Source organism: Antennarius striatus, chromosome 22, assembly GCF_040054535.1.
Source record: "Antennarius striatus isolate MH-2024 chromosome 22, ASM4005453v1, whole genome shotgun sequence".
Classification (NCBI taxonomy): Eukaryota; Metazoa; Chordata; class Actinopteri; order Lophiiformes; family Antennariidae; genus Antennarius; species Antennarius striatus.
The window spans coordinates 12,564,673-12,591,431 of record NC_090797.1 but is presented as its reverse complement, the minus strand read 5'-3'; the positions used below and the strand labels follow the sequence as shown (position 1 = coordinate 12,591,431).

The 26,759-nt window shown below is 40.4% G+C and overlaps 1 protein-coding gene across 1 annotated transcript; it reads left to right on the top strand.

Moving 5' to 3' along the window:
• The first annotated feature begins 927 nt into the window (after window positions 1–927).
• Window positions 928–26,178, top strand: ntf3 (neurotrophin 3). Its single transcript, XM_068307045.1, has 2 exons — window positions 928–1,062; window positions 22,982–26,178. The coding sequence occupies exons 1-2, from the start codon at window positions 1,045–1,047 to the stop codon at window positions 23,870–23,872; spliced, it is 909 nt and encodes a 302-aa protein (XP_068163146.1). The 5' UTR covers window positions 928–1,044; the 3' UTR covers window positions 23,873–26,178.
• Window positions 26,179–26,759: the final 581 nt, after the last annotated feature.

Sequence of the window (26,759 nt, the reverse complement as noted above, 5' to 3'; positions counted from 1 at the left end):
ATTATTATTATTATTATTATTATTATTATTAATATCATCATTATATTTTCTGGCCCACTGGGCCTCGAACCGGCCCCCGTCCGGTCCCCAGCCCTTTGCTGTCTCTTGTGTCTAGTGGTCCTGATTTGCAAAACATTATCGATACAAAAAGTCCCATCAGAACTGGAAATCCATGTGAGCCGCGCGCAGACCAAACCCTCCTCAGGACCAAATCATCTTAGCATAACACAGACACATTTAAAAGTTCACATGTATGATGAAGTCTATAGCAGGTCAGAAATCAAATTTGAAGCTTCAGTGAATTTATCTCAGCATCAGGTTTTATACAGAGTTTATATAGATTTGATATCAGACTGGACGTTGACATTATCCATCCTTAGAATTCAGTTTTTGATGAACTAATAGATTTCAAATAAGCTTATTCTTTGTTCTGATTGGTCCATGAATACACCACTATTTAGTGTAAGTACTACTAATTCTTTGCGACTTCTTATGGTGGCCATGCCGCCCTTCCAGCCCCATCCGTCACAGAGCTTAAACTAATTCATCCACACACCGAGGGACGCTTCTGCAGGATGCAAGCAGTCCGACATAAAACACCGAGTGTTGGAGAGCCTGTCAGATGTCAACTGGTACCAGATAAAGATGTGAAGGTTGCATTAGTCACACACTCAGACGCGCACACGCCGCTAATTCGGTGTCCTAATTCATGTCAGCAGGCTCGGTGCGTCCTGACAGACAGCGGCAGCGCGCACGTCTCTGCAGCGACGTGCGCCAAGAGCCATCTGTTCTGTAACAGAAAGCGCGACGTAGATTATGTTGGAGGGAGAGAGAGAGAGAGAGAGAGAGGGAGAGAGAGAGGGAGAGAGAGAGGGAGAGGGAGAGGGAGAGAATTACGCACATCCTGATCCTCTCCTCACAGAACCAGTGTGGCGCACAGACCGGTGGCAGCGCTCCGGAAAGTGGGAAGTTTTCGCCAAAGGATTCCGTGTAAAAATTAATCACCTTCATGTCGACTCTGTTGGATACTAACCCGCCGATGCTATGGTTACCTTTATTACGGTAGGTTCTTCTTTATTAATTCAAGTTGGAGCAGTTTTGTCGGGGATTCAAACCCGAAATAAACGACTAACCCCAAAGTGTTCATTTGCAAAATGACAAAGACGCAAAAACTATATTTCAATGCTATTTAATTGTGTGGCGACGTTTGAAGCTGTTTGGATAAGAACTTTTGGAAAGTTTGGGAAAAGGAGGGCTCTGAAATGGTTTTCACTGCAACTGCGTAAATATTTACTTTTTGTCCTGCAGGAGAGTGGAATTGCCTATAAAATGATTGATTAATCAATCTGAGTCACAGCTGTAGCAGAAAAACCAGGAGAATGTGCGCTCTTCAAGGGACCAGTGCAGACAAACACTTTTACTGCTCGCCTTGAGCTCTTCCACTCTCTCACTCTGTACAGGTAGATAGTAGGGTTGGGTCTTTCCCAAGCTTACGCACGCAAACATGACAGACTCCTGTTGTTTTTTTAGGTGCAACCTGGAGTCTTTACACTTTTCAAAGGCTTGTGTGGTATTTAGGAAGGAGAGGACGTGAATGAAGGCGCGCAGGAACGATTCAGATGGGGTTCATCTCCTGTTTTTGGATTACTAACGCACTGATTGCGTGTCGGTTTTGGTGTGGGTTGCAGTGAAAGTTACTCTCAGTGTATAGACAGACTATGCGTTAAATCCTCTTTACCCTTCTCTGCCCTGTTTGCAAACGCGCACACTTGTTTGTGTGTGCACGGAAACTACCGTGTGCGCAAAGTCTGACTAACGTCTCCGCGGTCCTGTATATGTTTCCCAAACTTGGATGTTTGGAACAAGTGTCGTTAAAATTCAACACGGCATTTAAACGATCCAATATGGAACATTTGAGGAACAATTCTTTTTTTTTTTTTAAACCTTTGGGAGCTTGTTTTCTGCCGAGAGTTGGGATCAACGTGTGCTGTGCGTTAACGTGTGTGTATTTGTAGATAAATTGTATATTATACATTATTTAATACATTATTTTTCCTCCACTCTCGTAGGGATACTTTCCCAGATTTGGAGTTGTTGGAATACTTGCGGCCCAATATAACAGCAACCCGAATAATGATATTCTGCATCAATTCCTTCTGTGGACGCAATTCTGCGTCATGGTGTCAACTGTGCGGTGCGTTTGGCCATGTATGATGTGACATGTGGTCTGGGCAGCTTTGCGTAATGGCGCACATCAGTGGGCGTCTTGAGCCAATGGTGGATGCGTTCCTGCTGCCGTGGGAGTCCATTAAGTGTGTTCGTGCATGTGCTGGAGTGTGTGTGCATGCCGGAGCAGCTGTTGCAGCTGCGGATTTGACGCACAGCAAGCACACAGCTAAAACAGGGAAATTAGGACTCAAGGAAGGAATACTGAGACAGTTACATTCTGTCACTCCCTTTATGGGCACTGGAGTCAAATATGGCCTCTGAGGCATGCTGGGATAAGTTTTCAACCACAGCTGCAGGATGTTGTGTGCATTTCGGAGCGCAGCTACAATGAGGCCTTTTAATATGTGCTTTTTGCGTTGCTGCATGAGGAAAGAGCAAAACTAGGAAATTAGGTGTGAGAACAGATTGGGGTGTTGTTATAGGTGGGAGTAAAGTTGATAACAGTAGAAAGGAGTCAAATTTGCTGCCAGGTGCTTGATACTGTTACTATAGACGGGTCCAGTTGTCCCCTTTTGACTGCGTTTGGCCCCTTTTTGTGCTGTAGGGAATCCAACTCCTCTTGTCTGTCTGCCTTTCTGTACCCGTTCCTGTGCCCTGTTTCATTTGAGGCCTCGTGTTCGGTTTACATTAGCGACTTCAAACTCAAATTCAAGCTTAATGACACAGATTGGGCTGTGAAGTTTCATTCCCAGACAAAAAGAGAAAATACACAAGGAAAAGACGTAAAACACTAAAGGACAACTGACCTAATAAAAGTCAAAGATAAAGACTTTGTATGTATTAAATGAGATGCACAGCACCTGTTACGTATTTGATTCCATGTCTCTCTCTGGATATTGGCTGCTGTAGTGTTTGGTACACTTCAGTAAATTTAACTGGTTTGAATCTTCTTGTCTGCTGGGATTTATTTATTTATTTGAAGAGGTTCAGAGGTAAAGCAGAGGAGTCCTTTTGTGCTGCATGACTAACAGCACTGGTTATTAAGTATTTCTCTCCCTGATAAAGTCTCAGCCACACACTTAATGGGAATATTGGAACAATTTCAACTGATTTGTATCATGGCAATGCAGTCATGCATGTCATATGTGAGAATGACCGACTACAATCCTCCATCCATTTGCTTTCAAACAGAACTTTTGCTCAGTTCTCATCCATCAGGGGGACACATGGCATTAGGAAAGCTGTTTGAACTTCAGGCTATACTTCTATATTCTGATGTCAAGTAATATAGTAATATCAAGTAAATCAAATTATTGAATTGCACACAGGGCAATGCTGATTAAATATGAAGATAAATGTTGTTACTCTATTGTCTTTTTGTTGGCCAAAATATTTTGGCGGTTTCATATATATATATATATATATATATATATATATATATATATATATATATATATATATATATATATATATATATATATATATATATATATGTATATATATGTATATATATATATATATGTATGTATATGTATATATATATATGTATGTATGTATGTGTGTATATATATATATATATATATGTATGTATATGTATATATATATATGTATGTATGTGCATGTGTGATTACAGTATTTTTTCGCACTATAAGGCGCACTGGATTATAAGGCGCACCTTCAATGAACGGCCTATTTAAAAACAATAACAATAATAAAAAAATCATACATAAGGAGCATTGGATTTCAAAGCACACTGGATTATAAAACACATCTGAGAACTCATCTTCAATGGATGGTCTATTTTAAAAAAAAATTCATGTAAGGCACGCTGAATTATAAGGTGCACCGTCGGTTTTTGAGAAAATTAAAGGCTTCTAATTTCCCTTCGGGGTTTATTAAAGTATACTAAATTTAAAAAAAAAATTGATTGGCTGTTATCATCCAGTCACTTAACTATTTCACCATCCCAGCATCGTCCCGCTCAACATACATCAGTGACCAATTGCTGTGTTCATTGTTCTGGTGAAAAAAATTCCTGTTTGTTTGTGAATCTGTGAAATGATTTAAAATTTAATTGTGTGCAGGAGTGGATCTCAGGTCAAAGAACGTCTGGGTACATTTTGAAGCAGATCTGCGATACACATTAATTTGTGATCACTTTTTTTTTACATTCCTTTGTGAGATGCTGTTGGATCTTATTTCAAAAAGTAATAAAGCTAAAGATAATAACAAGCCAATCTGAATAAAAATACCCAGACATGGACTACTGCTGATTTCTCATTAATTTGTGCAACTTGATCCCGGTCTGTATCAGATTACATGTACGTGAAATGTAATCTAAATACAAAGCGGATCCATTGCTTTCAATTACCACACGACTCTGAACGCAATCAGCAATTAAGTTGCGTAACTTAATTTTGCATGAGCAAGATCTGAGTCATAGAATGACTTAATAGTGACATAAAAATGTCATGCGTGTAATTTGCACTCAAAGGGTGTGCTCATTTCTTTTTGAAGTCAGAATGTGAGAAAGATTTTCTGATAGTTCACAACATTACGCTGTCAACACCACTAGCAGATCTTTGCTCAGTTACACCCAAGAGCATTCAGAAGCAGCGGCCGTAACCTTTTTTTTTTTTTTTTTTCAACCCATCTCTACCCATCACTCCTCTGCAAACCTAGAAGCACTTAACCGCCTGTTTCTTGTAGCTCGTTTCTGTTTTTCCAACACTTTTAACGTTTTTATAATTCAAGTCAAGTGGAGCTCAAGTACTTTTCTAGCAGATTTGTGTCAGCTATGGTGTTTCCAGGACTACTGGGGTCAAGCATCTAATAGGTTTCCTGGCAGGTTTGTGAACATTAGTGCCTTCGTGCCACAAGATTTCTGAGCGTGGCAATCCTTATAATGTGTGTAATGACTAATGTTATGACATCACGTAAGCTGATGTGACTAAACTACAGGTCTGTGACTCTTCATTCCAAAGGGATGAGAGTCAAGGATGGATGTGACTCAAGTTGTGTAAAGGGCAAAGGTTTTTTTTCCCATGGTCCGTGGGTTCTTCTTTGCAGATCAAGTTGTTGCCTCCGTTCTATATGGCTGCAGTTTCACAGGCCTGCTCGCTCCAAGATGGTTTACACATTTAGTCGAGTGTATTTAGATTGTACATTCTTATGGCTAGTTAGAGCAAAACATACAGTAAGGGTTTGGATCAGGCCGCTCTCTCCTCTCTGTGTAACAGAAACAACACAGCGCAGGGCAGTTGTGTGCAGAAACATCGGGTACATACACATGTCAGGACGTTTTATTTGAGGAATTCATTCATTTAACCCGTAACCCAAACTGCTTTTGGTCGTGTGAACAATCTTAAATCTTGTCTCAAGTCCTTTTGCAGCAACAACACAAACCTTTCAGCGTCTTTGAGGTTTTCTGCGAGGCAGAGCAGACAGAAGTCATGTGGCTTCAAGGTGAGGCCGGACCTTCCCTGCAGTTCGATCACATGACAGTCCAGCCCTCCTCTTTCAGTCCGTTCTGATCCGGTAGTCTTACTCCTCGTCTCAATGATTTTCTTTATCTCCCTCACATTCACTGACTGGATCTGAATGGATCTCTCATCCTACATCCATCACTCTGTCTCTGACTCTCCCTCCCATCCTGCTTTCCTTTTCGCTCTGTTCCCACCTGTAAAGCTGCGCTCATTGACCTCCTGAAGGACTCCAGTGCCTGATAGAGCCGATCACTGACGGCGTCCTCCTGAGGGTTTTAATCACCTGCATGCATCTATAGGTTCAGTTGATTTGTGTACAGAAGTCAAAAGACACCAAAAGTCTCCCTTCGGAGTTAGGTTTCCAAGACAGCGATAATATTGATTTCACTGAAAATTTTTCGTTCAAATGCATTTTGGTACGTGTCTGCAATTGTTTCTCAATCCTTTCGTGCACATCTGGATGATAGAAAGTGTATCAGAATCTCTAAATGCAGGTTTAGATTTATGTTATGGAGTCTATAAATGTGTGTTAAGTGTTTGTAAATCAATCACAGATTATTATCTTCCTTGCATCACCTCTTTATTTTATACTGATTTTTCCTTTGCAGTAGTAATACCAATAAGGCTGTATTAAATTAACTCGCCGGAGATGTGATGTTTCTCAGACGGTTTTGCTTCAACTACTTCCTGTGTTGTGACCTCCTGGGGAGCAGCCATCTTTCTGTGATGGAACCGAGACCTAAAGGTGACATCTGTGTGGATGTCTGTGTCAGGGTGGTGACCACCTTTGATATGTGAGCTGACAGATGTTCAGACGGCCTCAGGGGGGAATTTCAACCACACAAAACAAATCCCTACTTATTCCTACATTTAGTTAGACAAAAGAGTAATTCTAACTTTAAACCTGAGGCCAGAACCTAATGCCTTAACCTTCCCCTTTTATCGCTCAAAACTTGAAAGAAAACAAGAATATTTGGGGGTTGGAATTAATGAGTTTGGGCAATTTATGCACATTAAAATTGTGGTTGCAGGGTGATTAGTTTGATTTTGGATAAGGCTTAACTGAATTAAAGGCAATGGGTGAGCCTGAAGGCCATTTTATATTTAAATTTTTTTTTTCATTTTAATTTTGTATACTTTTATGATCCCCAAAAAGGAAATTAAGACAGCACACTGTAGTATTTTTGTCAAAGAAATGCATGAATACATATAATTTTTTATTTTATTTTCCCCCCACATTCTTTGTTTTCAATGTAAAAGCCTTAAACGAATAACTAACCTTATTATTCACTGAAAAATTGAAATAATTATGAGTATAAAGGGTTTTCAGCGGACAATAAATTCTGTCTGTTTTAGGCACTATGAATGTTTTGCTGTGGAGAATGAAAATGACTCCAGACAGACACACATTAAAATGACTTTACTGGCCTTTTCACAATCACACACAGTATTACCTCAGCAGTGTAGGAATTATGTTGTCAGTAATGCTTTATTCGTCTCATAAAATGTTCTTCATGTGTGTTACACTAGAAGTACACGTTCATTTCAACATTCCTGCTAATGTACAGTGAGCTGCAGCCCACATGGACACCCACTCCTCTGTCTAATGAAGTGCTAAAAGCATTAAAGCTCCAAAGAAAAACGTAAAGACTTAGGAGGCAAAAGGACTATTTGTGATGAGACTGATTCCTTTTAGATGCAGCTTTTATCACAACATGAACAAAGCAGTCAGGAGTCACTGTAAAAGCTATGCGTGTTGTTGTTGTTTTTCCTCACAAAATCTTTGACAAAAAATGTCTTAAGATTGCAGATGATCCTTTATTTTCTTATCTTTACACATACTACTGTCTGATTGGCTGTGACTGTCAGCAAGATTTTATTGACTATTCAATTTTGAGGAAACTTGCAGCAAGAAAAAATCTGGACAAATGAGGCACAACTGAATTTTGGCCATCGACATGTTTGCATGCAAACTGCATGTAAATAGGATTGTAAACTTGTGGGGGGGAAGGGAGCTTTGTAGGAAACAGGAGCCGAGGTGGAGGTTTACAAATGTAGTTTGTCCTCTTCCTCTTGTCTTTTATGAAGAAAAAGACCCTTAGAAGTCAGTTTTTAAAGTCTTGGAAGTAGGTGACCACATTAACGTTATGACCCAGTGTGCAACAGTCATTGTCACAAGCCGCTGTCCTTTTTAAACCATGGGATGCAGGCAGTAACAGAAAGTCGTTTTAGGAACTCAGTCAGATGACAAATACTGTCAGGGAGAAACAGCCGAGCAGATCGTATCGCAGAGAAGTGCATCACGACCCATTCCACAAGCTCAGACACAGTCTGGTCTTCATTCTGACAAGCATGTACAAGTTTTAGTGCTGTTAATTTGTTTATCAGTCAGGAGAAAGTTGATCATGTGTGCTGCGTGTGATGAGTTACATTAAAGGGACATTTGTTTCTCATAAAACCTACCGTGTCCTGTGAGCTCATCAGCAGTAATTACAAGAGGAGGAGATGTGTTCAATTCATTTCCGTGGCTTGATTTCTCTCCTTTGCCATGAGCAATGATGATAAAAACAATGCATAAAAAAAAAGCTCATATTTCATAGTCATCTTGTAACTAAAAAAAAAAAATCTGTGACTAAAACTATAGCAGAAAAGCTCTAATAAGAGTTTTTGATTGTGATTTGGGCTCGTGTTTCGAGCACCTAGCGAATCGTAAGCTGTGTTTTGTTGATTCAGGGAAATGAGGGAACATGTCCTGCCCTGAACGGGGCTTAAAACTGGTGTTTAGAACAAGCTGATGCTCCCTGCTGTGGCGCACACTGCCAAGATCTCCTCCAGCCTCATAAAAGAACTAAAACTATATAAAGGCTGCGTCTAAACTCTAAACTTTCCCTCATTAATAATTTTACTTCTCATTCTCAGCTGGACTGTTCAATATAAAATACAAAAAAAAACCAAAAACCTGCCTGGAGTTTTCTATGGCTAGTGGAGATCTGGGGCAGATGCCCACTTTACCCTGGTAGAACAGGACCTGTGCCATTATTCCAGGAAACTGTGCCATCATACACACACACACACACACACACAGACACACACACAGACACACACACACCCAGTAATGCAAGGTCGTGGTTGAGCTCTGCAGTCTATTCCTGTGTCTGTGATTCTATTAGGCCTGACATCGGATTAGTGACCTTGATCTCTGCAGCTGATTCAGGTTGGTTATTATAACCTATTACCGTTCAGTCTCTGTCACTCCCACACCAAATCGGTGCTGACATCCCATAAACCACATCTCTAAGTGGGTGTTCAGATCACTCAGTTCCCACTTAGTGACCCCACTCCAGTGTTTGGAATTTGTTTTTCTGTTCTCAGCCTATGTGTCCGTCCTATGGAGACATCATATCAGTGGGATATCGCATCGACTTCAAGTTAACTCTTATGTGTCGCGGTTGTGCTAAGAGAAAACAAATTATAGAGAATATTTATAGAGTGTGCATAACTCCAACTAGTCAATGGAACACCTCCATTTCACCTACAGCTAACGCAAATCTTTTGTGTCTATCAGTCCGTGTTCCTCTTCTTCATCGTCTCCATTCCGCACGAGGACTGAACAAATGTGTCACCATTGTGCACTTGCTTTTCTTCCCAGATTGGGCAGAGGAAAGCATGTGGCACTTGACGGTCAGGAGTCTGCAAGCAGCTGGTTTGGCTCAGTAGAGAGTCTTCTGTTGTGGAAGTGTAGGTCATCAGATAAACAGCAACACGCTGTGGTGACAAAGCCCACAGTGTCTCAGTGTGATCACACCTGAAGGCTGGAGACTCTCACGCCTACTCTTGCATCAGAGCTGCTCTTCCTCAGTGATTTACTGTTAATGCCCATGCATTTGTTTGATTGTGTGTTGTCTACTTAATTCTGACTCAACATTTTATTCTGTTGCATTTGTAACCTAAATGGAACATTGCCAGACAAGATATTTGATGGCAAAAAAATCATGTTGTTTAATGTATGACTTCAACAGCCCAACATCTCTTTGTGCATTTGGTGCTCCATAATGCATCACACATTTTCAAAGGAGGACAGGTCTGGACTGGAGGCAGACCCGTCTAATACCTGGACGCTTTTGCTACGCTGTTGTAACGATGCTTCTTCATTGTGTACAAAAATGCATTGTTTGGACGGCGGCAGGTGTTCCAAACCCTGCGTGTACCTTCATAGATATGTAAATTATTCATGCTATGGGCGCTGGCAGTGCTGCCTGGGGTTTGGATTGTTCCAGACTCCTTGACTCTGCTGATATTAATGACTGGTAGGGGTGAAATCCTGAACTATCTTATAGTTGTGTCCGTGTCCCAACTTCTTTGAGATGTGTTGGACTCAGCCATGAAAAATGCAGTATCAACGCTACGGATATCTTCTCTCCATTGCTTTCCCTTGGACCATTACCTTTTTAAAAACGTCATATATATTCCAATATAATAATATAATACTAAATTCTAAATGTAAAAAATCCAGCTGTCATCTTAAAAATGAAGTACAGTAATCCCTCTTTACTCGCGGTTAATGAGTTCCAGGAACCACCCACAAAAACACAACTCCACATTTATTCTTTTTTCCGTCTGTAGGATTTTTATGTCGTTTTTCCTCTGTGACTCGTGTCCTGGCAGGTTGTAAATCAGTGTAACAGAGTAAAAGCACCTGTTCTGCATTCCACATGTGCAAACATACTTGCAATTAACAAAACTGGGTTGTATTTAAAAGAAAATGTTCCATAGTGTAAATATAAGAGGCCAAAACTCCTCACGGTTATCGTAAACTGACCAGCAGGGTTTTCTATACAGGTTGCAGATCTTAAACATCTCAGTTGCAAATCCTACCCATTTGGAGCCACCAGTTGTTGGGTTTTTTTATGTTCCCTGAGTTCTATGGTAGAAACTTGAAAATACAGTAGTTGTGTATTTTATTACTTTGGCCCATGGTTCAGGTCCAGCTCTGCAAAAGTAATCTGTTTTGTTAGATAATCCATCCTGTTTTGTAATATTTACAGGAATATTGTGTATTTATCTGTTGTGCTTCATTGTGGGTTTGACATGATGGATAGACTTGCTGACATAGACTAACCTCTGTTTAGCTCACAAGACAATCAGAAACTAAACTCCAGCTTCACAAAGATTTATTCTAAAGCTGGGACATAAATTCACACCAATGACCAGCGGCATTGTTTGAAAAACACCAATGTTTGTTTGGTGTAGTGACGAGTAAAACACTCAGGAAAACACTGATAAGACATATTTATGTCATGTGCAGGAAATTTCTACACACACATTTACACACACATCCACACAGGGACGTGTGCACGATCCCAAATGCACTGAATACACACCGTGAAAAGAAAAAGAAGTGTTTTTTGATAAAACACTTATTAACTCTACTCTCCAATGTCAATGAGGAAATCAGTGCCTGTGAATTAAATCTGAAGCTCTTACAAATTCAGTTAGTTTATTTAGCACCAACACTTGAATGAATAAGATCTACCTGAGCCAATTCTACCAAAACTAGCACCTCTGAAGCAAAACAATTAACATGTCTTAACATGCTTATTTGATCTGTGCTAAAATGAATGCGCTAAAAATAAAAGCATGATTTGTAAGAGTTCCTTTCTTATCCAGAAGAATTATTTCCCTGGAGTCTCGGTCGAGGTAAGAGAACGTCTCCCAGCGATAGCTGGAATTCCAGGAAGAGATTGCTCATGGCCAAGAAACACTCTAGAAAAAAAACACAGCTCATTTGCTTTTATTTTGAATGTTTTTACACACTTAATAATAGTGGTGAGACGGAGAGGTTTCTAGGAATGAATTCATTTGTCACAAAGAGACAGTCCTGATGTAGATGTCAAAAGAACGGAGCGAGATAAGTTTATGAAAAAATGACATAAGTTGAGATTTCAGTATGAGAGTGTTTCTAGAAATTTTTGATCAGTAAGGAGAAAAAAAATACCCTAAAAATTCTTTAGCTGTTTTGGATTTGAATCGCTCCCATTTCACAAACAAAGCACCCGCAGATGAAACCAATCTGACTGGAGAAGCTCTGTTTTAATTCAGCTGTCAACAAGTCCAGTTTTAACTCTAACATCACTTTTTACATCTCGTCACAAGTTTATCTTTGTTCAGTTGCATAGAAATACAACCAATTCCATGCATGTGTGTAACTACACAGTCAAGCACGTCACACACATTCTGACAGGCTGTTTATTTCTGCTCAGGATTTTCTCACTTCTGGAATCAAGTGATCCAGAATTTGTAGAACAGACATTGAATTCCAGGCTTCATCTCTCTCTCTCTGATTTGTCTCTGCCGTAACATCTGGAGGCAATTGGACAGTATTAGAGCTCAGGCACTGGTCAAAATCCCTCTGGAGGATTTTCTGGTTTGGCACACAGCTCACTAAGCTCCATCACTAAGTGCTCGGACTGCATCATCACTGGGGGTCTCCACGGTAACTGTAACACACACACCATCCATTGACACCAGCTCGAATTGGTTCAGCTGTTTTTTCCTGTTTTTGGCACGGAGGCTCTAAAAGTTCAAACTAATGGGTCAGTGAGTGCTTTTTTATTGTACATTATTTTAACAATGTTTTAGGGAACCTGTCAAACACCGTTGGGGATCAAACCTCAATGAGAATGGTGTATTCTCATCACAGCGTGGGTGTTTGTATCGGATGAAAATAACGTGATTATCTGGATTCAATCAGAACAAAAACACAGAAAACTGTGAGGAAAGAATTTAAATTAAATTTTAAGTGAAATTTAAAAGTTACAATCCTTACAGCTCACTGCTCTGACTGATTGACTGACTGAACTAATGATGCTCAGAGACCGTCCCGCCTGCTCCTCATGAGATGTTGAATCATGAGATGGCGTGAAGTAGTTATCCATGCAATTTTAACCCTACAGCCAAAACAAAAGTTTAACTGCTTCTTTTTAAAATTTCTATCTTGAGAAATTTTTCCAGAGCACATATAGTTCACTTGTTTTCCTTTCAAATGTACACATGGAGGTACTATCCATACTTGTTGTACATAATTTCTTACTAGCTACTTGTTACACTAGTCCTGCTATAAAATTACAAATTACTGCATTTGAAAGTCAGATGTGTTTGTTTGAAAGTGTCACTAATTTGTTCCAAGAATAAATGTATTACATCTGATTATGTCTACTGGTTTTTATTTGGTCATTAAAGTTGTTTTTGCTGCATCAGCAGAGAGAAGAGCTTCTTTGTTTGCCACCAGTTTGCTGCATCAATTCAGAATTACTGCCGTTAGATTCCTAGGCTGGCATCCCACTTTCATTCAGTTCAGAGATTAGATGCTGATTTACTGTGTTTTCCATTTATTGTCTTAAAATAGCTTTATTTTCTCCCACAAATTAAGTCTTGTCTTACAGCCCCCCTCTTCTTATTCCTCGTGCCTGGAAACTCCATCCTCACCACCCTTTTACCAATATAATCAATACAGTACACTCACAATCACTATTTTTTTGGTACAAATTTTTTTTGAAAATAATATTGTAATATATATATATATATATGTATATATACTGTATATATACAGTATATATATATTTTGAACAACTCACTTTTCGAACAGCCTTCTGGAACAGATTATGTTCAAAAACCCAGGGTTGACTGTACACACACACACACACACACACACACACACACACACACACACACACACACACACACACACACACACATATACATAAATTTAAAAAAAAGTCTGTTTCTAATAGAAGCCTGTAGTTCCCTCTAAATTTCAGTGGAGTAAATAAAGGCCGCTACTCATTCATTCATTCATTCATTCATTCATTCATTCATTCATTCATTCATCCATCCATCCATCCATATATCCATCAATTCATTCATTCTCACAACCGCTTCATCTGCTGTTGCGGGTCACGGGGAGCTGGAGTCTATTAAAGGCCACTATAGAACTTGTTAAATTTCATATCTTGTGATATATCTCGTATCGGCAGGAGGAATGAATTAGGTTTCAGATATATTTTTGCTTCTGTGGTTTTCGTCCACTTTCATTTGAGATGGTGCGCTTTGACTCTTGTGGTGCACAGCAGGTGTTCAGTAGGGCAGGATTTTACTTATTTAGGTTTTTTTCCTCCTGAAAACAGCTGCCTGCTGCTGCTGCTCATCAGACGGGTGACAGAAGACTTAAGGTGCTGGAAAACAAGAACAATAAACCAAAAGCAGCTGAAATGCTGCAGCAATTTTCTCTCATTCCTTCCGTTATGTTGTCTTATCCTCTCCTTCCCCGTTTGGCACGTCTCCATGCTGGGTTCCTTCTTCTGCCTTGGCTGCCAGATGTAAAGCGGGCTGCTTGGTGTTAATCAGACAGATGGCTGGTGTCTGCATGGCTGTCTCTGACACCGCCAATAAACTTTTCCTTTCCATGCCCTGTGGAATCCAGAGTTCAGCAGCGGGAGTGGAGTGGTGTGTCTTCAGCCTTTTGAGCCATTTAGTGCCACAATGACACCCCAGTGAGTCTGTTATATCTGTACGGTAACACACCCACCTCTACACACATGCCAGGCACCAATAATAAATGAAGTTTTGACCTTTTCAAATGAGGCATTCCACCCACGTACAGTAAACATCAAACACAAGCATTGGTTCATGCTGTTTCTGGCATTAGCGTTTCAAATTCTAATGAATTATATTCATGATCTGTTTTGATCTGTATGCAGAAATATTAGATATCGGTTTTCTTTTGACTGACAAGGCCAGTGTTGTAGCTTCGTATGTTTGAATTTGCCTGGAGGTCTGTACAGTCTGTATCACTGATGACACATGTACCACAGAAAAAACACATGCACTCGCACGACACATGAAAACGAAGGACAAACTGATCGCTGTTCGTACTTATGGAGATCTGCACACAGACGTGAGTCCAGTGGGGGCTGCATACACACTGCAGCTGTCTGATGCTGTCTTGTATTTGACTTGGACTTAGATGAAGGTGATGCATAGACTTACTTACTTACTTATATTTTTTTACCTTGTGTCGGTGTTGGCAACGGGCATCAAGCTCGTGCAGAAGAGGCTTGTCAGGCACCGGAGCTGCATTCAGGTTTTACAATCATGAGTTCCTTGTTAGTTTTGTTTTTTCATTATTAGATTTCTTGGCCATGCATGTGAGCAAAGAATTTAACTCATTTTTCATTAATGAATCTACACAGTTATAGATATACTGGTTCGGTCCACATGTCGTTGCATTTGGTGGATATTAGGCAGGTGCTGGTTGTTATTGCATCATGTAATGAAGCTGTCAATCAGACCTCTGTGCTAGCTGGTACAAAACACTAAAACTTTCTCACTTTTTTGTCAAATTGTTGTTATTAATCATACATTTTAACAGTCATATAACTCATTTTTAACAAAAACTATTCAGCGACTTGGGTATAGCTGGTAGACGCCTACAGCGGCGAGGTGGAAATTCTAGTTTCTGTGTGTGAGGCTGCTGTTTCATGTGTCGTTAAGGAGGCGACACGACTGCTTCACACACACTCAGACCTATCCCTGACTTGCCACAGGCATCACTGACATGAGCACAGGACTACAAAAGAAGCGCGCATGAACACAAACTTGACTCACTTTCTACCGCACTGCTGTTGATCTATGTTTAAAATTAGAAGGCTGCATAAAGTCATGTCATTATTTTTCCAGTGTCTTACATGGATTTTATTCTCATTGCAGAGATGAGGGTGAAATTTGAAGAATAGCAGTTCTGTTTATTCAGTTTTCAGAAATATCTGCTTAAAACAAGGTTACAGCACCCTATTTGTTTTCCAGAACAGGCTACAACTATATTGTTAAACTACGTTAGTTGCTCATCTAAATTAGGACTGTCACCTGCCTGTGATCAGCATTGTGATCAGCATTAATAATTAACGTGGTCGGCCTCTTAGCTTAGCGTTAGCCAGCAGGTGGTGGCAGCAGAGCGTGAGTGATTGAGTTACCTCACCGGTATAGCCAGCGGTCTAGGTGAACAAGTGTGACAAGCAAACAAACGTTCACTCAACTTTAACAAATGTTCATCGAAAAAGACGATGACGGAGCCGATGTTGAGAGAAACAGATATTAAAAAGGAGAAAGATGAAGCGAGGACATCTGATTATTGACACTGACGATAAGCGATGATGAGGCTGATAGAGAGTCCGTTGGGTCCGCAGGTGTTCGTCATCCACTTCAAACGGCGTGCAGTAATCCCTCGCATATTCGCGTAGTAGGTAGTAGGTAGTCACATGACACCGTACGCGCACATTCTATTGGCTAATGGCATCCGGAAGTGCGCTTTAAACAGTCTATCAGAGTGTGGGAAAAGGTGATACAGATAGAAGGTGGTTTAAACTGTTACGTGGAATTTCGTTTTCGCGGGTGGTTCCTTGAACGATTTAACCGCGAGTAACGAGGGATCACTGTATTGATCAATGCCAAAATGTTGCTTTACAATAAGATTTACTGTAGATTCATCAGAAAGAGTGTAATCGAAGTACATCTGTCCTGGCCGACAGAATGTTAAGTCCCAAACAGGGTCCAAACACTGGTGGTGGCGGTGGCTAATGACTCTGCTGGGACTGATAAAGCAAGTGAAATGGAAAAAATGGTGAAAAATGATGATCAGCTGATGAGAACTGATGATATCTTGACTGTTGAACTCCATCTCATAATGAAGACTATGCATGTATGAGAGGAATGATTGACAGGATGGTATGAAGATAAATAGTCTTCCTGACTGAACTCATGCTGTTATCACAAGATCAAGCATTTATCAATTTGACGCAGAAGATATATATTGTCCCGTGTAACCTTGGGGCAGCTCCTCAGCTTGTGCAGGATGGCGGCTTCAGTGTTCAGGTGAGACATGAACTTTGGTAATTTATGCGCTGTCAAGGGGATTATGGACACAGACGTTTTGGACTCAATAGTTGGAAAGCATTGACAAATGTTGGTTAGTTGGTTTCAAAGGATTTTGTGATGGTTGATGATGAATTACGTAACGCTCTCTGAATGTGAGAGTAGGGCTTTAAAGACGGATGAAAGCCAATGCGGGTCGAGAAAGGAGAGAAGTGAGGATAAATATGAGCAGATAAGAGAGCGATGTGATGAGGTGATGAGGAGGGGATGATGTCAGAGGGAGGGGATACGGACGCCACACTAACCTGATGGGTCTTTAGCCTCCTAAGATGAAGATATAAAGGAAGTAAAGAGAGTTAGACAAAAAGTTCCTTGAATAATTAAACATTTTGACAGCAACATGGCTTTGCTTTCAAACTGGTTTGACCAGAATAGTAGTTGCAATTAAAAATGATGTGGAAAAAAAAGATTTAAATAAGAATAACAATACATCTCAAAGTGAGAAGACACACGGATGTCTTAACTCATGGAAAAATATAATTTAATTTAGTTTGAATCTGTTTTGTCTGTCTGACATGAACCTGATGACATCAACTGCCCTTAATGTGCTGAGTTTTCTGTCTTGTGTTTGGATTTTAATGGATAAACACATTAAAAGTGTAATGACTTTTTTTCAGCATTCATAAATGTAAACACTGCACTGATTTCATTACGGTGTAACTGTAGATGAAACTGTCCAAAATCACATGATCATTTATAGATGTCATACTAGCTGCCAATTCCCCATTTTATCATCTTGTTTTCTTCTTCTTGTTCAGCCCTTATTTTGCATCAGACTCCAAAAGCCTTATCATCTCTGCCCCTCGCCACTGCCTGGGGGAAAGATTAAGTGAATGATTTTGACTTGTGAACGTAGGAAATGTCTTTGTTTTTAAGATTCAGAGGACGTGCCCTGACCCGTCCTCAGCTTTTTTATCTTGTGTGTCAGTGACAGTGGATCTAGGTGAATAGAATACTTCATGCGGGTATGTTGTGGCTAATGAGATTAAGAAAGCCTCGTGTTTGCTTCTCTTGGTATTGGATAGCGTGAGGTTGTCAGGGAAAGTACATTTCTCAAGTGAATCTGTCAAGTGAGTGAGGATCAGGTGGAGCGCTGCAGAGATCGCAGCGATACGTCCTTATTCGGAATGTTGTGTTGAAGGCAAAGCTGAGTCTTAAAGCTAATCTTTTTGATTTAACAGTCAATTTACCCTAAAATCCCCAGGAGCTCTGTGTGGAGACGTAGCAGATACCACTAGATGATGTACGTTTCCTTTGCGGTATCTGTCAGATTAAAATATGGCTGCGTGCTGGAACGTTTTTGAAGGTTTTTCAATAGTTGAATATAAGGAAAATGAAATATTTGTAACTGTGCAAGCGTTGTCTTTTGTTTGTAAAGTTCGTGTTTACTATTGTTGTGTTTGACGTTGCTATTTTCTTTCTGTTTTGTCTGTCACACTCAGTTTTATTGCATCTCCAGGGAGGAGGTGGGGTAGAATTTGTCAGTGCATGCGTTTGGGACTGACATGTTTCACGGCTTTATACTTTACATTTGAAATCACACATTTAGAAACTGGTGGATAGATGTTTAATTTATCAAGTAAAACCTACAATTTTTTTTTTTTTTTTTTTTCAAAAGTTCGACATAAAGAGGCATCCTTTCTGTTTTGCAGGATGCCTCAGGCACAGATTCTATGACAGATCAGGATAACACCGTAACGTGACTTGTGTGAACAGCAGAAATGATTCATGTAGCAGTGAATTTGTTCCATCAGATATATGGAAGAAGGAAGCAGACTGAAAATGTAGTTGAAATACCTCCGTCGTATCTCTAGTCAGTGTCTGTTCTGTGAGTCAGCTCACATGCTGATATCTGAATAAATGGCACAACAAATACTTTTTAATTTGTATTGATTTATTGTTGTTTTTTTTTAATTTGGAACAATTAGTTCCTTCTCTCTGGACCAAATAAGTGTGGAGAGTGATCTTTGAACTACACTACTAAAACGAGTGTGGTTTGACAGCCTTAGGTAAAGAGAGTCATTGTTTGGCCTTATTTTGTCCTGTTGCAAAAGCGTCTGATGATTTAAAAATACAGAGGATTTCTTCAGAAAGAGGAAAGACTTTTTTTGTCGCCATAATTGCCTGGAACAAACTGATTTCACCGTCATGATCCCAGTTTTTGATCATGCGCTGAGCACATCTCTTCCCGACAGGAGCACAATCTCCAAGTTGTTACCGTGTGAGTTTCTGATGCAGACGTTATTTTAAAGAAAGATGAAATTAAAATGATGAAATGAAAAGAAATTTAAATGAAAGTTTTGCCAGAAATCATTTAGATCACATGTGTCAAACTCAAGGCCCGGGGGGCCACATTTGCTTGTTGCTCTTTTATGTTTTAACAGAGCAACAAGCAAACTTTTTTGTAACTTGAATAAGAGTTATTTAACATATAGGAGTAGTTACGTTTATTTTAAATCACATTGAGTTACATGTAGTTACATTTAGTTTACATCTGGCCCTTTGAGGTCAGCCGTTATGCTGATGTGGCCCTCGGTGAAAATGAGTTTGACCCCCCCCCCCCTGATTTAGATCGTAAAAGATGTGCAGACAGAAAACTCACTCTATTGCCACCTCAGGCCACAACACCACCTGAATGTCACAAGAAAACCAAAACTTTCTTGAACAACTATCCTTTTAGTGAAGCAGAAATTAAAAGCTGCTACGTCAGACGCCATGTTGTTCAGGCAAGAGAGTCGTTTTGGGAAGCAAACAAAAAACAAAAAAAACGGTGCAGTTGCTGAAATGATGCTGTTGGAACCAGATACAAACTTCCCGTCATGAATATAACTCTCCTGACGGTAATAGAATAGATGAACAGATCGAATAAATAAATGAATGTTTGGAATCCTCTGACAGTAACCTCAGGCTTCAGATGTTTTTTCTTGCCCAAACGTGCCTTTTAAGTGATTCACAGTATAGCATAGCATGCTTACAGCTCGAGCTAACCAACACACTGAATCAGATCACTGCAGCTGAAGGACCGCACAGGTCTTTTAGGGTCAACGTTTTTAGATACAGACACTAAAACCATCAGGGAATCTAGAAGTTGTGCTCAATCAACTCAATGTTTTCACTACTTTCATAGAATTCATTTTGGGAAAACATAGTCGGGTGCTCAGCTATAGTTTCATCTGATACCAGTTTCTGAGTCAACAATTACACAGAAAGTAAATGTCAGGACACGCTTGAAACAAACCTCTTTACATTGTACAGACTTTGGTTTCAACTTGCTGAGCTGATATCTGTTGAAGGACAAAAAATAAAAAGGTTCCCACCAAAGACGTGGGAGACGAGGACGACAGTGGGTAGCAGATACCTCCAAAGTGTCGAAGCTGATTCTTCACCTGCAGTTTCATCATTGAAAGTTCATGTGAAGCGTGAAAAAGAAAAACATTTTCGGCTCAATTTAGATAAAATCTAGATGAGATGTGACAGACGTAACCTGACACTCATGTACATACCGTCCTGCATTAGCGAGATCACAACTCTGATATCAATCATTCTTGATATGGATGGCTGACAAACGAGCTTTTCATGACTTCACACTACTCCCAGAAGTGTTGCAGCGGTGCATTTACGACACGCTATTATATTCAGATTGTTGAAGATAGTTTTTCTTCTTCCCAGGAGCAACAGGATCACTGGCAGCTAACTTCAAGTGTGAGTGAAAATATTCTGTGTTCACATGGATAAATTCTGCCGCAAGAGGGGTGGAGGTTGTTCCTGATCGACGCGTCTTATTAATCAGTAAAATTCTTCTCAGATGCACTTTTACACTTTGCTTTTTTAAGAATGAATAACGTGTCCCCGTGCGCGTGAAGAGCAAATGTCTTCAAAAAGAACTGGAGAGAGGAATTCTCACAAAATTTCTCTTTCTCTCTCTCTCACTCATACACACACACACACACACACACACACACACACACACACACACCTGGTCTATCCCTGCATGAAGTGATTATGTTCGCTTGACAGATTTACAAAGTTGAATGTAGCAGAATAACTGCAGAACAATGCAAACTGCGTAAGTTGAAACGTTTCTAAAAGGGATTATGGGTAGGGTTAGAAGTTAGAACGCACCATCAATCAAACAACAGAGATGAGTCAACTTAAAGAGCCCCCTTGACAGGGGTGTAAAGACACAAACACACTCAGAAAAGTCCTCCTTAATACCTTTTTACTGCTAATAATACTCACACTGTTAGACGGACAGTAAGCGGATGGAGTTGGTCTTTCACTGGAATCTCTGTGGTCACACATTCAAACAGAACCACCGAGTGTGAAAAGATCCACCTGGGTGTGTTTTAAACAGGTGGACTCATTCGTAGTACTTTTTTTTGGTCACGTCTCTTTCAAAACGCACAAATGCTTTCAGCGACTACATTTATCAGGACCATAACTGTCAAATCATTGTGAGCCTTATCTCGAACTGAAGCTCTTGTTCTAAAATAACTATTTGAATGGGTGTAGACAGGCAAAGTGGTGACATGAAAGACAAGCCAGTGTACGATGAGCACCAACACAGTCTCGCGATGACCCCGTTCCCACCCACCGTGCTTAAGCCTCTCCGGGCCAGAAAATCACACACTCGAGTGTTTTATGACCACAAGCAGGAGAGGAAATTAATTTGTCTTTGCTTGGATTCAGTTTTCATGAGGGAGGAAGACGCCTGACTGACAGTGACTTACATTATTCATGCATTTTTGTTGACTCACCACAACAAAGGAAAAGAAATGTCAAAGGGGTTGATGACTCAAAGTGACATGATTTTATTAGTTAACACAGCCCCCCCCCCCCTGTAAGAGCAGACCAACACAGCTCCTGTTACCGTAGATGGTGTGGAATTTGTTTGGTTACCAAAGGTACGCCTTAAGGAATCCGGGAGCAGGATGAGTATTTTGCTGCTGTGTGACAAATATAATATTCACCTGGAATGGGACTCAGCTTCACTAGAGGCTCATCTTCTTTGTGCAGAAATTAAAATATTCTGTTAAATTTCAGAGATGTGTTGTTAAGTCATACCAACGCTGTGTCTGTGTTTGTATGTGAATGATTGGAGGGTGTCTGCCGCTGCGTCCTCCTCTTTAACTGATCTCCTCGACATCCATAACATCGCTGAAAGGAGCAAAGAAGTCACCTCTGTTTGTCCTTCATTCTTGTCCTTTTTTTTTTTGTTCTCCTCTCTGAAAAGCATCTGTTTTATGTTTAGATACGCGACACAACAATATGTACCGTGCTGCATCATAAATAACAACACATCACCGACTCATCCTGTGGAATACGAGGCTCTTCATGTTTGGTGTCTTCCGGAATAAAATGTTTTGTCTTAAACAGAATTTTTTATTTTTTTTTAATTGTGAGGTTTTCACAGAACATCAAACTAGGATGCAGTGAATGTATCAGAGGATTTAACAACCAGAGCCTGAGGAAGAGAATTATCCATAAATTTGCAAGGTTTAATTAATATTCCAGCTGAAAACACGACGTCAGCGATCGCGTTTGATTTCCCTCCTCTATTAGTGACTGATGTATCTGTCATTGCTCTTAAAGTTTGAAGCTGACGAGCCTTCTTCTATTTCCTGAAAAGAATTGACTTCCCTTCAATTTTCTTCTTGTAAGAATCGTCCAGCGGTCATTGAAGTGAATAAAATACCTTAAAGTGGGGGTTGATCAGTGCACTTTACAGAAAATAAAACATAAAAAACGTAGTTACATCCGTTTCCTTCTGCCACCACACCCTGTGAACGACTGCTTTAGCACAAATACTCAGCAATGATCTCTAACATATGTAGTAGAGAAATTTACTGTCATTGTGTTGGTTTGATAGTTAAAGTGACAGATGCACTTAGCGAGAAAAAGAAATGTGTTTACATTTGTACTTCTTAAATGTCAATTTCAAGTGTTACGCTCTTGCAGTGTTTACATGCATTACTCTCAGCATTGTTATAATATTTTCTACATGCAGCTACTTGTTGGTTCCCATAGCTGTATTTAGACACAGACACGCACACACACACTCACTCCGACTTGCTGCTGTAATTTATACTGAGGTAGTTCAGGTGGAGGCTTCCAAAAAGCCTCAGACGTTTGTAACTTTAATCTAGAGATAAAATAAAACAATGTCTTCAAGCAGGTTTACAAGTAACATCTTTTTATAATATATTATAGATTTCTAATCTTTTGTTTGTATGACGAAATGTTGATAACCCTCCAAACTTACACAACTCATTAATTATTTGTGAAAGAATGTAAGAAGTAGCACAGATCTCTTAAAGATGTCTCTTTCTGTTGTTTTGCAGATCTTACAGGTGAATCTAGTGATGTCCATCCTGCTGTATGTGATGGTCCTCGTATACCTCTATGGTATCCAGGCAACCAACATGGACAGCAGTCGCCAGGGGAAGCAGCAGCAGCAGCAGCAGTCGAGTCCAGACCCCATAAACTCCCTCATCATCCAGCTGCTTCAGGCTGACCTCACCAGAGGGAGGACCAAGGGCAACCAGAGCCAACAGGAGAAGAGCCGGGAGGCCGAGTCCCAGGATATACTGCCCCCTCCCCTCAGCGCAGACTTCCCCTTCAGGGAGGACCAGGGCGAGGTGGAGCAATGGGGCGTGGGGATGCGCAGTGGAGGTAGCAGCGATGTGATGGTTGACCATCAGGTGATGCTTTTGAACACGGACCTTCTCAGGCAACACAAGCGCTACAACTCACCGCGGGTGCTGCTGAGCGACCGACCGCCGTTGCAGCCGCCGCCGCTGTTTCTCGCTGACGATTTTGTGAGCGGAGGACTGGATGGAGGACCGGCGGGGAACAAGACAAGAAAGAAGCGTTACGCTGAGCACAGAAGCTACCGTGGGGAATACGGCGTGTGTGACAGTGAGAGCCAGTGGGTGACGGATAAAACCCAAGCGGTGGACACCAGGGGCGACCCCGTCACTGTACTGGCAAAAATTAAAACCAGTGCCACGCAGAACATCAAGCAGTACTTTTATGAGACGCGCTGTATGACCCCTAGTCCGGTTAAAAGTGGCTGCAGGGGCATTGATTACAAAAACTGGAATTCTCAGTGCAAGACATCACAGACTTACGTTCGAGCGCTGACGCAGGTTCGTAACTCCGTTGGGTGGCGGTGGATACGCATCGACACCTCTTGTGTCTGTGCTTTGTCGAGAAAACGTCACAGGACGTAAATGAAACAAGACGAGCCCCGCTGGGGGCTACCTGTCCTACTTTTGCATAGGAGGCTATTTCCTGTTCGCAGCGCTCCCTTCCCAGGATTACACATCACGGTGGTGAACAAGGAACGTTCTACGATGAAAGGATATTTCTACTTAAGAAGTCTTGGATGGATTTAAATGACATTTTGCGTTAATGCGCTGTTAGAAACAACTTGTTTGAGAGGGGATGGGGACGAGGGAAGGAGTATGTGAATGGGAACTGTACATATAAATTATTTAAATTATATGAAATGCATGTAGTTCATACATGTTCATCTAACTATATATGATGTATGAATATATTTGTGTTATTTATTGAAAGAAGTCTTCAAAAGGAAAAAAAAAAATCTATAAAAGAAATGAAACATGCTACGAACTCTTTTTGAGACTATAATAGAGAGCTGGGCTGCAAAGGTGCTTCTAAATAAGACTTTTACATGTGCCTTGACTGCAGAGCTAGACAACAAGACTTTGGTAATTCACAAACAGTTTCCATATATGTTTCTGGTATGACAGTAGCAGGGATCGGTCCCCCCATGGACCAATGTAGGACCCAACTTCATAGCATTAACTCTTAATGGCATGGCTAATCATGCCAGAATTTATAATTACCAAAACATATTTGAGAGTTGTCCAAAAACATATACATTTACACATTGTTACAGCTCAGATTAAGATTTAATACACAATAAGTCAGATTATTGCTATGAAAGACTGCTTTGACACAATAACAATAAATCCCTCATGTGGAATCTGCTGGTGAAGATTTAAGACAATCTAACGGTTTGGTTTTTTTCTCAGACCACCTTGACTTTGTTCAGATTTTACTCTTGACTGTTAACATGAGCTGTTTCCTTCCTATTAATAAAAAAAAACCCCAAATATTTCTTAATGTGGGAAACATTTTATTGATAAATACCCATTTCAAGTTTTGAAAAATATATGCTGAAAAATTTTAAATATGTAGGATGCACATGAGCAGCAACCTCCGTGACTGAAAAAGTGAAGTCAACGTGGATGTGCCAAAAACTGTAGTTCCTGGAATGACCACTAGAGGTTGGATCCGAAACAGCCAGTCATCACTGACCCCCATGTTAAAACTGACAGCAGAAATAAATGTGTTTACAGCTTGCCAACAAAGAATGATATTGGTCTCTGTAGTCGTTCGTGAGAAGATTATGGGGGATAAATTTTACAGGTTCCATAATTTTAAATAACAAACAAAAACAAACGGAAACTGACGGGTCCTGTATCGACTCGGGGTCAAACTGGGGTGGTAGAACAACAGCATCTCAGCGAGCCATAGGCTACAACCACCGTAAACATTAGCTCATGCTACTGTCAGCACGGAGCTGTCCGTGAGAGGGGCGTGTAACACGCAAGGTGGGCGTTGACAGAGGGAGCTCATTTGCATTTAAAGGTACAGGCGCAGAAACAGCCTGATTCAGCTTGGGGCAATACATTTAAAATACTGTTCTTGCACGTGTGCCCGATGTGTGAAATTGATTTAAAAGAGTATAAAATGAGAACTTTAAAAGAATACGTTCAATCATGTAATGCACGTTGAATCAGTCATTCTTCCAGGAGTCATTTGACTCTCCGAGCCCAGCAGAAGCCCAGTCTCTCTGCCATTGGCTGGGTTAGTCTGGGTAAGAAGGAGTGAGACGCGGCCAACACTGAGGGACTGGAGCCAACACCCTGAGGTTCAATCTTTCAAAACCCATGAGTGACATCACACATACTTACTATCATTGGAGTAGAACTCAGAAAGTGTAAATATCTTTTCATAAAACATTTCAACCACAGTGGCCACATGTTGATACTGTTACTGATTTCTACATGCAGCAGCCTGTTGGCTGTCACAGCTGTATTTACACACACACACACACACACACACACACACACACACACACACACAGTTCATCACTTCAGTTGCACTGCAGAAATTCTAAATCCATAAAACATGACAAAAATTGTTATCTGCAGAATGCATACTAACAACTTATCAGATGGGAGATTTACAGTAACATCCATTGTGTTCAGCGCTAACGGAGGACAAATGCAGGTTGAGTCACATTTCCGTAAGAGATATCATCGTGGCCGTCTCATCTGTCATTAGGTAGATATTGGTTTCTAGAAAACCTCACAAAAAAGTTTAACCTTAAGGTGAACTTCAGAAACACACTGTCCTGATTCATGATGTTTTTTTATTTGAATTTTTATCAAGAGATAAAAATATGCCCCAATTAAGCCTGAAACATGAATCTGAAACATTCCATTAAACAGTCACCTTCAGAACACTGCAAGAAGTGTAAAACAGAAAAGGACAATTAATAAAATGTTTTGGGGAAACTCATAGACTCGTTTGATTTCATGCCACTGATGTGCAGACCTCGTAAAACGCTTTCATGAGATGATCCAAGTGTTTGTGAGCGATGCAGAAGCATCAACACAGACGGAACTCCTCAGAAAGAAAGTGAAAAAAAAAAAAAATCAGAAAGTTAGAAAACTAATTTAACAAATCTCCACATGTTCAGCGAGATAAAAAGTCACCAGAGGCGACGTGACTGAAAAAGATCTAAAAGTATTCATTATAAAATTCCTCAAAGGTTACTGAACCTCCCAGATGTGGGTGGTGAGGAAGTTTGGCTGTGTATTAAAGGTAGGAGAAGAAACAGAACAAATCAGCCATTCACACGACACAAAGAAGCTTGGAGTTAAGAGTGATAAATTACAGGTGTTTGCTAACATTACGGGAACACGTCCTGGGATACGATAAAGCATGAATCCTCCTGAGTATCTTTAATATCAGATTCTACTGTGTTATTTGGAAAAGATGTTCAGGGATGGTCGTTTTTCC